The following is a 12,655-nucleotide window of genomic DNA, read 5'->3' as shown; positions in this document are numbered from 1 at the left end:
CTGAGCAATCAGAGGAGGATCCAGGCCCATCCCCTATCCATCCTAGGTCATGCAGGGAGGGGAGGATCAGGAAAAAGCGAGGTCTACTCAAGAGGAGATTACCATGATCCTCCTCGTAGCTTGCAGCTGGGAGCTATGTATATAAGTTTGTAACTGCACAGTCAGAATTGCTGGGGTCAATTTAGTGTTTACTTTGAAAGAGGTTTATCTTTTTTGGCATTCTTCCCATGGACTCTCCTCGGTTATTTTCCTGGAGTTTATGATCTTGGCTTGCTTTGGAACTCTTGTCAATGCGGTTTGTTTTGGTTTTCTTTTTGCCTCATTTTTTGTGACTTTAAACTGTGCCTAATAAAACAGTGAAGTTAAGTTGAAGTCCTTACCGGACTTTAATGTATGTTTTGGGTTTGGGGTTATTTTGAGAGACCACGGGTCATCACAAAACAGCTCACATGCTTTGCCCAAGAGTGTGGCAACAGGCTTTTAAGAGGCTGCCAGAAATGGGGGAGGCAATGTATTTTCCAAAGCACCAGAAGGCAAACAATATATTTTCCAAAGCACCAGAAGGATGGAAACTGAACAAAGAGAGAAGCAACCTAAAAGTAAGGAGAAACTTCCTGACAGTGAGAACAATTAACCAGTGGAACTGCTTGCCTCCAGAAGTTCTGGGTGCTCCAACACTGGACGTTTTTAAGAAAAGACTTGGACAACTATTTCTCTGAAATGGTATAGGGTTCCCCCCAGGGTCCCATCTAAGAGTTATTCTGTTATTCTGACACTTTTCCTAGGACTTCTACCCAGAGTTTGGCATCTCAGAGTTTTCCTTCTTGAGCAGGGGGTTGGACTAGAAGACCTCCATAGTTCCTTTCAACTCTGTTAAACACACCTGTATTTATGTTCTGCACATAATACCCTGAAAAATACCTGGGCAAAAGAAAGGCAGTAAAATCACTCGAGGTGTAGGGACAGTATAAAATATTAATATATGATAACTAATGGAACAATTAAAAATACCACAAGGTTTTTTTTCTCTCTCTCCCTATTTCTTTTTCTTTCTCTCTCTCTCTCTCTTCCCATTTTTCTTTCTTTCTCTTTCTTCCTTTCTTTCTTCCTTTCTTTGTCTCTTTCTTTCTTTTCTTTTGATTCTTTCTTGTGCTCTCTCTCTCTATCTCTTGCTCACACAATGACACACACACATACCCCTGGTCTAACTGGGATGGCACAAGAAGGCAGAAAGCGAGCGGTGGGGGTGGCAGCGCTGCTATGGGAGGCAGCCCCAGGAGTCCCCACTTTCCTTTTTGGAGCACCTCTTACCGCGATGTCGGACAGGCATTCCTCCTGCATGGAGTCAGCTCCTGCACAGCCCTGCCTCCCAGAAAAGCAGCAAGAAGCCTGCTCAGGTGGGGAGGAAGGAAAGCCATGGCCCACCCTTTCTGTCTGGCAGCTCTGCTCCCCTTGCTCTTCCAGTTCTGGCATGCTGGCCAGCTTAGACATTTGGCCAGCTGGGACAGTTGATGCTCCACCAGCAAACGCTGCCTCGCCAGCTGCTCCTGTTGCCACCAGGAGCAAAAAGGCGGCAGCAGTTCTTGCCCATCTCTCGCTGCTGCTCTTTTGGGGAGGCAGGGCTGTGCATGTGAACTATCGCTGCCCTCTCCCCTCCAGTGATGGCATGAGCAGCAGGCAGAGCCAGGGAAGCGTTTGCTGGCAGGCTGGCAGGCTGACTGGTGCACTGGAACCTGGAAAAGAACAAGGGGAGCAGAGGTGCCGGCACGCAGGTCCACCCCATTGAGCCTACTGCACTGAGTGGGGAGGAAGGAAACCCCGGCCCACTCATTCTGGCTGGCAGGCATCAGCTAGGAGACTTGCACCAAAAAAAAAGAGGCAGCAGCTGCAGGCAACTCCTGACAAGGGGGGCGAGATGTGGGCTGGCGGGGAGCCCAGTGGCTCTCAGCCCTGGCTTGCCTTCCTTGGCAGCCAGCCACTGGAGGTCGCAGCCATGGATGACATAGGGGAGGAAGTGAGGAGATTAAGGGCCAGGCCAGGGCCTCCGAAGGAGGGGAAAATGGATGCCGCATCACGCTTAAGGGAGAGCGGGTGGTGAGCAGGTGGTGAGCAGGCGGCAGCTCTGGGGAAAGGCTGGAGCTGTGAAATCATGTGTTCCCCAACCCAGCCAAGGCAGCTGGTGGTTCCAGGGCTTCAGGAAATAGTGCATGTCCCTGGGCCCCCGGCCCCAGACCCAAGGCGAAGGGTCAGCAGGAGGTATGCATTGCTTACCTTTGGTGAGCTGAGCTGACTAGGCTTCAACAAGGCAACTGGCAAGGTGATTAGCTGGGCCACATGACAAAGGCAACATATATAGGGCGGGTGGGGGTGGGGCGAGCATTGAGCAGCTGGAAAAGATGAGCGAACATCGAGCATTGAGCAGCCAGAAAGAGCGAGTGAGCCATGTCTGGGTGACCAGGTCGGGGGCATGGCCAGCCAGAAGTCACTACCGGTTTGGTGACCCATGCCAGATTCTTGCTACCGGTTTGCTGATCTGGTGTAAACCGGCTGAATACCACCTCTGATTGTACTCATCTGAATAATGTTCTTACACAGCATCTCTTCTGATAAGTTTCTTTTTTTAACTAGACAACATGTCTTTTTCAAACTTTCAAAAACTTCACTAAAGATTTTAAGTGTCCAGATTGAGTCTACATTCCTCAGTGGGAGTTTTATTTTTCTTTCAGTACAAAATTGCTTTTAAATTGTCCAACCAATTTTCAGATTGATGTATATGATAATATGAAGTTATTTTTAGTCACTATTTATGCAATATGTGCCTTGCCCAAATTCATAGACCCCCAATACATATTTACATATATAAATAAAAGGATTACACTTTATTTTGCACAATCATAATTACAGCTAAAACAAGCAATGGTTTTACATTATGTCAATCAAGTTTGTGTGAATAAAGACTTACTCATCTCACCTTGTATATTTGAATTAGCACATCTGTCCAGGCTCGCTTACTCACAGCCTCAAAGATAGAGTCATCCAAAACATAAATATAACTCTCATCTTCATTAGACTTTTGAATCTTTAAATAAAAATAAAATAATTCTGATTTACATTTTGGTTTTCTTTCATCATCTACCACAATGAACTAACATTAGGTATTATCTGAAATAAAATTATTAAGATGTTCTGCATATTTGGGTGGCATTGAGGTGTAATAAATTAGTAGTATTAATAAATCTGTGGATGCAGAAAATGCTGTGTTCAAAATACTATATAAGATTATAAAAATGGTATTATACGGATATTTATTTGGTAACGTGATCTGCTTTCAAATAAATATGCTTCAGGGAGTTTAGATTGCCATGCAGGAAAGAACGGGGGGAGCATGCTATATTTCCAGCAAACATCCTTTACCCTGTATATTTCCTCTTGATGTAAGTTTCATTAAAGCACTACTCCTGGCTATAGCTTGTAAATAACTCACAACAAAATAAAAAGTGGTAGATTTACATATTATAGTATTATTCATACAACCAGAGAAAAATCTTTTGAATTATTACAGTATATTAACATTAAAAATATGAAGTTTAGCTAGGTAAATTACCTTCAGCATAAGCTGCAAATGGGACCATATCGTATAATCTTCAAAGTCAAGAAGAAACTGAGGCATAATGTGGGAAAGAGATGCTCCTTGACTTCTAAAGTCAACATCAAAACATCAAAAGCAAAGTAATAAATAGAAACAATGCAAAATATTGGAAAAGAATGACTAACTTCAAGAGGTTTTATCCATAGCCATAAATTTGAAATCTTATATCCTCCAAAAAAGATACTTAAATAGATTACTTTTTCTCATAAGAACATTTGTCCCTCTTGAATAGAGGAATAGACTATTGCAGGATTTCAAAAAAACCAAAAAATAGGAATCCTAAGGATACTTGGGAATAAAAGCCATTGAACTCAATAGAATTTTCTACAGGTTAAGTATACATAGGTTTATGATTGCAAAATGCAGCATGAATGCTTGTTGAGCTTTTTACAAAGAACTGTTTTCTTATTTTCCATCCCAAATTTTAACTCCCTTTCTCATCTTTTCCCAGTTCTGTCCCTATTCCTGTCATTTTATCACCATCTTCTTATTTACTGCATTTGATGGAAGGAAGGAGGAAATGAGGGTTAATATATGTACTTTTACATACTTTATTAATTTTACAAATTAGATAATTAAAACTATTTGCCTGTGAAATAAGTTAACACCTTTTAATTGAAATAATATTGATTTTATATTTTTGCCCTTACCTTCTTCATATATGGAATATGGCCTCTAGCCAGTGTATCTATAATATATGTGGCTTTTTATTGTGGTTTTAGAGGTCAGTCTTCAAATTAATATTTTATTTCAGAATGGTCTAGCATAATATTAGTACTTCAATAAATATGTACATATCTAGAAAACTTTTGAAACTATATGCAAATCATACTAGTACTTTCAAAGCACATACTTAAGAAAAGTGATCATCGTAGAATGTTGCCAGTGAAGTTGCACCACTCGTTGGATGGGATCAAAAGGCAAAACTTGACTTGAACTAATTCCAGGCAATAATTGTCCACTTAAATGAATCAACATGTCATAAATTGTCTTGGTATCCTTACCAAGATTTAGCTTAAGTTTTTCATCTGATGAAGTCATTTGAATTTTACAAATATCACTTGAGGATACAAAGAAATCTGTTTTATTATTAAAAGCAAGGTAAATTAAAGAACCTCCTATTGGAATATTTTGTTATTTTGTGGTACAGGTAGTCCTTGACTTATGACCACAATTGAGCTCAACATTTCTGTTGCTAAGTGAAATATTTAAGTGAATTTTGCCCCATTTTTTGACCTTTCTTCCCACAGTCATTAAGTGAATCACTGAAGTTGTTATGTTAGTCACGTGGTTCTTAAGTGAATCTGGCTTTTCTATTGACTTTGCTTGTCAGAAGGTTGCAAAAAGCGATCACATGACCTCGGGATACTACAATCTTCCTAAATATGAGTCATTTACTAAGTATCTGAATTTTGATCATATGACCATGGGGATGCTGCAACAGTCGTAAATATGAAAAACAGCTGTCACTTTTTTCAGTGCCATTGTTGTAAGTCAAGGACTGGCTGTATTTACTATTTGATACCAAAAAGTCTAGGTAGCATAACAACTAAACAAGAACAACTGATGCAGTGCTAAACAAAAAATAAAAAATGGCAGGAACAAGCCCAGAAAGAAGGAAGCAAGGGGGCTTCACACACACACAGACACACATACCAACGGTCTGGGCAAAGACTCAGGTCTTCGAGGAAGGCCTTCTAAACAACAATGGGAAAATATGGTTTACTGACTAGTTGTGGTGGTCTGGCACTTGAAATGAGACGCAGGGAAACGTCTGAGCAAATGCCAGCCCCGAGTAAACTCAGGTAGCAGTATTTATTTAAGAAAGAAATCAAAGTACAGAATCAATAACAAATGACCTCAACCGAATGAGAATATGCAGCTGTGGAAAGTCCCATGAGAACATACAGGCACGAAAGGTCCCATGGGAATGGCTCGGCTGTGCACCATGAACTTTCACCTATATTCCTGGTCCTTTTAAGCTTTGCAGATCAAAACAGGATGAAACACCCATTGCAAAGGCAAATACTGCCCCCACCAGGAGTGTTTGCAAACCCTAGATCTATGCAAAATAGCTGTACAAAGGATTTACAGAAAATGATGAATATATTACCACATTCCCTCCTTTTTTATTTATTCAAAGATGGGGGGTGTTTTAGTGGCATAGTACACAGTTCCCTCGCGACCTGGTCCCATACGTTGAAAGGCTGAGGTACACATTTGAAATAGATTAGGAATACATTGAATACAGCAACATAACATAATAAGTATAATAACAATTATTACAACTAATTGAAGCAATAAACGTAACCATGAGCTGTCAGGAAGCCAATCCCATAGCAAAGCCCAAAGTGACTTATTGAAGCCATCTTTTCCTGCTTCGTGTTCAGCTATGCGGTCTTCCATATCGTGGACAGTTCTTGTAATGTTAGGCTCATAATTATGTATAAAAACACAACAATGTGAATGAATTAAGGCACAAACTCCTCCTTTGGCAGCTAACATTATGTCTAAAGCATAACGATTTTGTAAAGTAACTTGGCGAATTTCAGACACTTCTTCATTCAACATCTTAATGGTTCTAATAGTATCATTAAACATAGCAACAGTAACATTATTTAAAATATGAATATCTCTATAGTTCATAGCTATTCCCAAAGGTGGGATTGCTGCCCTAGAAATCTGAGTCCACAAATTACCACCCACAGCCAAGCCAGAATCAACTTCTCGGTTACGAATACGCATCCCAATCGGTAAACCCTCCAATTTATAGATGACAGAAATTACAAAACCTATAGTACATACTCCAGACCAATTCTTTGGCCACTGTTGATAGGCATCATCCCCACATAACAACCATAACCCATCCGGAAGAGGAAAATATTTTAAATGCTTATGATAGGTATTGTCGGAGGCCTGACTTTCCCACTTCCACATTAGCCACATCCAATTACAGAGAACATATGCTCCGTGTTGAATATCCGTTCTGCTTGTAACTGTCTGATTAATGCAACAATCCAATTTAGTCCTTAACACTTTGTCCAAGGAGGATGATGTCTGAATCATCCCATTACATCCATCCACCGTATTATTCCTGGCAACACAAGACATACATCCCCCCTGCAAAGGAATCACCTTCTTTCAGAGTGTAGTATTTCCTAAGGAAACAGATTGATTATTTCCTACGGGAGGACGATAATAACAAACTGAGGCTTTGGTAGTGAAAGTTACCTTTGTTGTGAATAATGTTTGATCCCACCTTTCGGGGTCTGGGCCCCAGTGAAGCCAGTGACTGAAGTCATTATAAGTACTTAAATTAGTACTGGTTCGCTCATTCAAAGGAACACCATGTAACAAAACTCCACCTTTCCCAGACCCAGGTACATGCATACAAAGCCAACAATTAGTAACATTTAAACTCTTTGCTGCAATCCGAATGTCCTTGATATAGGAATTTTCTTTCCATAAATTATCTCCGAGGTCTCTAGTTTCTGAGATAATAGCAGCTCTTTGCCTCCGTATCAGAGTCCGTGGAGGCATAAGACGAATGGAAAGAGAGGCTGTATAAGGTAACTTAGGCAACTCCAATTGACACCGATATTGTCCATAGTCTGAAACAGAAACATTAAACAGAATCAGAGTTGTTGCACAGGCTGAAGATATAATATCCTTGTCAAGTCCCGAGTAAAGAATGTCTTGATCTTTATGCCAGGACCAATATGCTGGAAAAATCAAAGGATGCTGCTGTTTGCAGATCAATTTAGTCCGATTCCCCAAAGGAACCTGCTGCATACAAGTTGGCAATCTCAGATAAGCAGTCATCTTTTCCCAGCCTTCACAACGCCGCGCCTGGACTGCCGGCATCAAGAGAATCAGGAACCACAGGTACGGAATCAGGAACCACAGAAATGTCATCCTGCTCCTCCGAAACCTCCTTCACTGGTGCCTGCGAAGGCGCCTGCGAATGATCAGGCCGAACGCACCGACCAGGAACCCAACGAATTTGACCAAGATGTTCGACTGCTGCATAACCACGTCCCCACGTAATCAGCTCAGCAGGAACCCATGCCGGATCCGGAAGGAATCGCACCAACACCCGAGGCCTCACTGCATCTGTAGAAGGAGAAGAAAAATGCCTGCTGGCCGCACTCGCAGGGGGGTTACCAGACAAATTTAAAAAAATTAAAGTATATAAAGCTAGATTCAAATGATCTTGAATTGCCGGAAGTCCCAGGAGCTTCCCTCCTTTTTTATTTAATTTAGCTAACATGTTCTTGAGCGTGCCATTATGACGCTCTACAATAGCCTGTCCTGTGGAATTGTATGGAATTCCAAATTTATGTTCCACGGACCACTGTTTGCAAAACTGATCAAAGACTGTGCTCCGATAAGCTGCACCATTGTCTGTTTTTAAAGTTTGAGGCGTACCAGCAACTGAAAATGTCTTAATGCAATGATTGATGACATGTTTAACCGCTTCACCCCTTTGAGGGGTAGCCATTAGAAATCCTGAATAAGTATCCACAGTCACATGTATATACTTCCAGGGTGCAAATGATGGATATTGAGTAACATCCATTTGCCAAATCATTGAAGGTTTCAACCCCCTGGGGTTGACTCCCATAGGGATAGCCGTGCCCTGCTTTGAACAAGTTGGACATTGTTGAATTATGGCAGCAGCTTCTGCAGCAGTAAGCTTAAATTGGTGTGCCAACGCTTTAGCCTTTTGATGAAAATAACTATGGCTGTCCCATGGCTGGACAGTGAGAACTGAAGTTACAGCACTGTCAGCTTTGGCATTACCTTGTGATAAAATTCCAGGCAAATTACTATGACTACAAATATGAGCAACAAAACACACATGCACACGCTGCTCCAAACATCCTTGCAACAACAAAAGCAATCTTAAAATATTAGGTGATATTCCAGGAGACAAATAAGAACCTGCTACAAAGGGTAACAAATTATATACATACAAAGAATCCACTATTAGATTAAAATCCTCTTCTTCTTCTTCTTTTTCTTCAGCGTTTGTCTCGCGCTCGGGCGAGGTCCGCTAATGTCCTTGAGTACTGCTTCCACACCTTTCTGTCTGCCACGTGTGTCGGGTCTGCCTTCGCGATCTCTAGATCGGCCTTGATCGTGTCCATCCAGCGTTGTTTAGGTCTACCACGCGGTCTCGCTCCTCCGACAGTCACCTTCATTACAGATTTGATGATGGATTCTTCCTTGGCGCGGCTCACGTGGCCGAACCATCGTAGCCGGGACTGCCTCATGACCGTGGGGATGGGCACGACGTTGAACCATCTACGCACTTATTCGTTCCTGACGCGATCGAGTAGGGTGAGGCCTACCGACCATCGGAGCATTCGCATCTCCATTATCTGGAGTCTGCTTTCGACTTCTTTGGTCGTCGGCCAGCACTCTGCGCCGTATATGGCCACGGGGCGCACCACAGAGTTATAGATTTTCGCCTTCAGGCGCATCGGCATCTTCTTGTCACAGAGGACGCCCGTGACGGACTTCCATTTGCCCCACGCTGCATTGATCCTGGCTGCCACCTCAGTTTGTAGTAGGCCTTCTTCCCCAAGAGTAGTTCCCAGGTACTTGAAGGTGGAGGCGCGCGGTAGCTCCTGCCCGTTCACGTGGATGGAGCCTGTCATTTCATTGTCAGTGGTCAGGTATTCGGACTTCTTTAGGTTCAGCCGGAGCCCGAACTGCTCGAGGCGGTCGTGCCACTGTTGGACTCGGTGCTCTAGTTCAGCCTTGCACAGGTTGGCCAGGAACACATCATCGGGCGTAGAGCAGCGTCCATGGGGCGGGCGTGTACAGGTCGTGTGTAATTGTGTCCATCACCAGAATGAACAGCAGTGGTGAGAGAGCAGAGCCCTGGCGTACGCCGACGGTAATATTAAACTCCTCTGATATCCCAGCTGCCGCTTTTACACGGCTTTTGTGACATCTGTATAGGAGTTGGACCCATTGTACGAGCAGCTCAGGCACGCCGTGGTCTCGCAGTGCGTACCAGATGAGATCGTGCGGGACTCGGTCGAAGGCCTTTTCCAAGTCTAGGAAGGCGGTGTGGAGCGGGTTTTCTTCTCTCTGTGAGCCTCCATCAGCATCCGCACACCGAAGATGGCGTCGGTGGTGCCGCAGTTCTTGATGAATCCAGCCTGGTTGACGCTGATGTCGACGATGTCCCGAATGCGCTTATCAAGGACGCGTTCAAAGATCTTCATAGTGTGTGACAGTAACCTGACCGGTCTGTAGTTGGAGCAGTCCGCTGGACTGCCCTTTCCCTTCCAGATCGGAACAGTGGTGCTGCGGTACCAGTCGTGTGGCACTTTTCCCATGGAGACGATGTTGTTGAACAGCTCGCACAGCCACAATGCCGAGCCCGGTAGTGCCTTTTTCCAGAAGTCGGCAGGGATGTCGTCTGGTCCTGTTGCCTTACCGTTTTTCATGGCCTTGATGGCGTCGGCGACCTCGCTGGCATAAATGCCTGAGACTGGGCCTTCAACTGGGTCACCTCGCGGGGTTCGTGGGTGTGGGAACTCCTCGGTGGAGATCTTCTCGAAGTATTGCCGCCACCTCTCCGCAGCGTCTCTGGGGTTGACGATCAAATTTCCCCTTTCGTCGTTGATCCCATGAAACTGGTCAATGTCCAGGGTCTTCCTGTGTCTGCTTTTGGCTAGGCGGTAGATCTCATTCTCGCCTTCTCGCGTGTTCAGCTTCTCGTAGATGTCATCGTAGTGGGAGCTTCTGGCTGTCTCTACTGCTTTCTTGGCTGCCTTTTTGGCCGCCTTGTATTCGCAGAGCTTCTCGCTGGTCTTGTCCTGAAGAAAGGCCTTGTAGAGCCATTTCTTCAGGTGTACGGCATCTTGTACTTCCAGTGTCCAGAGCCATGTATCTCGTTCGATGCGTCTCCGTCCTGGCTTGGTGCAACCAAGCTGTTGGCAGCCGGCAGTGTGAACAGTGCTCTTCAGCATGGACCACACTTCCTGTGGCCCGTCGACCATCTGCAGGAACTGCTCCGGTTTGATGAGGGGTCCCGCCATCTTCTTCTGGTTCCACCACTTGATTCGTGGCTGGTCTGCATTCCTTTTGTCAATCCTGGTCTTGGGCTTGCTGATCCTGATCTTCGCCATCAGCGGCCTGTGCTGACTGCTCGATTCGTACGGGTACGCCTTGGCGTTGAGCACGTTTTTAGCGGCTCTTCGTCGTATGATGATGTAGTCGATCTGTGTGTGGTGGCTCCCGTTTCTGCTATGGTAGGTGAGGAGTTGAGATTCTTGCCTAATGAAGCAGGTATTCGTGATGGTCATATCATGGGAGTCGGCAAAGTCCAGGTTCCTCTGGCCATTCTCATTCGTATCGCCTGTGCCGTGCCCACCGTGGCACTGGTGTCCGTTTTTGTCCCGCCCTACATGACCATTCAGGTCGCCCGAGATGATGATGTCGTCTTCGTGTGGGATCTGCCTGAGTTGGATGTCGAGCAGTTCCCAGAAGGTATCCTTCTCCTCCTCGTGACATCCGGTCTGAGGGGCGTAGGCGGACAAGATGTGTAGGCGCTGCCTCTCGGTCGCTACGACGATTATCATCAGTCGTTCTGTGAGGCGCTTAACTTCTGCGACGGAACTTTGCCAGCTTGGACTGACAACCACAGCTACACCGCCGCGGTTTTCCTTACAGCTGGTGTATATGATCTTGTAGCCGTCTATAGTCGTAGCCTTGTTGCCCTTCCAGCGAGTTTCCTGGAGGCAGCAGATGTCCAGCTTCCTGTCCCGCATGGCCCTGACGATCTCAGTCGAGCGTCCAGTCAGCGAATCCACGTTCCAGGTGGCCACCTTGAGTGTCTGGCAGTCCTCTGTTCCCCGCTTGCGTTTTTTCACACGGCCGTGCTTTCCGCGTGGACCATTTCGTTGATTTTTGGCGCAGGCCAATGGTCTCCTGCGCCCGTCGGTTCCCCCGAACGCGGTAGCATTGGACGTGTGTTTTGTAGTGGACGTTTCCATCATGTTGATGCGGCATTTGAGTACTCCAGCCGGCCTGTCGCGTGGGCCTGTCGTCGGAGGGTCTGCTCTCAGTTACGGTCAGCGTTTGACGGCTTCGCGCATCCAGGGGACACCACTTGGAGGTGGCAGACCGCTCGTCCCCCTATTAGATTAAAAATCTATTAGATTAAAATCCTGATTTTGAAAATTTTGAAAAGCCAAAACTACAGCAGCAAGTTCTGCCTGCTGGGCAGACTTCTGCTCTGATGTCACTTTTGTATGCCAAATTCCAGATTTATCTTTCCAAACACAAGCACCAAAAACTTTCCCTCCATCAGTAAAGACTGTAGGAGCATCTGATATAGGCTGAGTCACAAAAAGATTTGCTAAATTAATTCTAACTGATTTATACAAAGATAACCTAGGATCGGCTGGAGGATGACAAGAAAACTTCCCTGGCCAAGAATCTACCAAAACCTGCAAAAACTCACTATTGCAAATCATTTGTTCCCAGGTAGCTAAAGCAAAAGGAACATAACATGTTACTGGTTCCATGCCAGCAATAGCCTTGCAGCACTGACGAGCACGATTAAAAATATCAGCGAGCTGTTCTGTGACACAATTTATGGATTTCGATGGTGTATGAGACAAATGAATCCATTCCAGAATCCTTAAAGCTGTTTTTTCTTTTACCTGAACTATCAATGCAGTAGCCCTTCGTTCTGAGATTAAAATCACTGATAATGGACAATCTGGCAAACATCTATCTGTCCACCTACGGCTTAAAGCTTGCTCAATCAATGACAAAATCCCCTTCTGTTCTTTATTCAGGGTTATTATGTCAGATGCTTGCTTAGCACTAGCCAAAGCTTGAAACAAAGGACTTAATTGAAGAGTAGTTAAACCCAAATACGGTCTGATCCAATTTATATGACCCAAAAATTGTTGTAGACCTACCAAAGTTAAAGGATCAGGAAGAACAAATTCCAATTTCAGAGGTGTAATGTGACTC

General features: G+C 44.6%; 1 protein-coding gene across 1 annotated transcript in view; it reads right to left on the bottom strand.

Annotated features, from left to right (window-relative positions):
* The window catches only part of CFAP47 (cilia and flagella associated protein 47), a 410,718-nt gene that overhangs the window by 371,060 nt on the left and 27,003 nt on the right, over positions 1-12,655 (bottom strand). Inside the window, exons 7-9 of the mRNA XM_087937909.1 lie at positions 4,503-4,709; positions 3,605-3,698; positions 2,972-3,079 (exon numbers count right to left, since the gene is read on the bottom strand). Of these exons, the coding sequence (XP_087794035.1) occupies positions 2,972-3,079; positions 3,605-3,698; positions 4,503-4,709 (409 nt within the window). The remainder of the gene's footprint in view (positions 1-2,971; positions 3,080-3,604; positions 3,699-4,502; positions 4,710-12,655) is intronic.

This window comes from Pseudonaja textilis, chromosome 7, assembly GCF_049901715.1.
Source record: "Pseudonaja textilis isolate UNSWEBS1 chromosome 7, rPseTex1.2, whole genome shotgun sequence".
Classification (NCBI taxonomy): domain Eukaryota; kingdom Metazoa; phylum Chordata; class Lepidosauria; order Squamata; family Elapidae; genus Pseudonaja; species Pseudonaja textilis.
The sequence above is the reverse complement of the archived record's forward strand: the minus strand, read 5'-3'. Positions and strand labels throughout refer to the sequence as shown.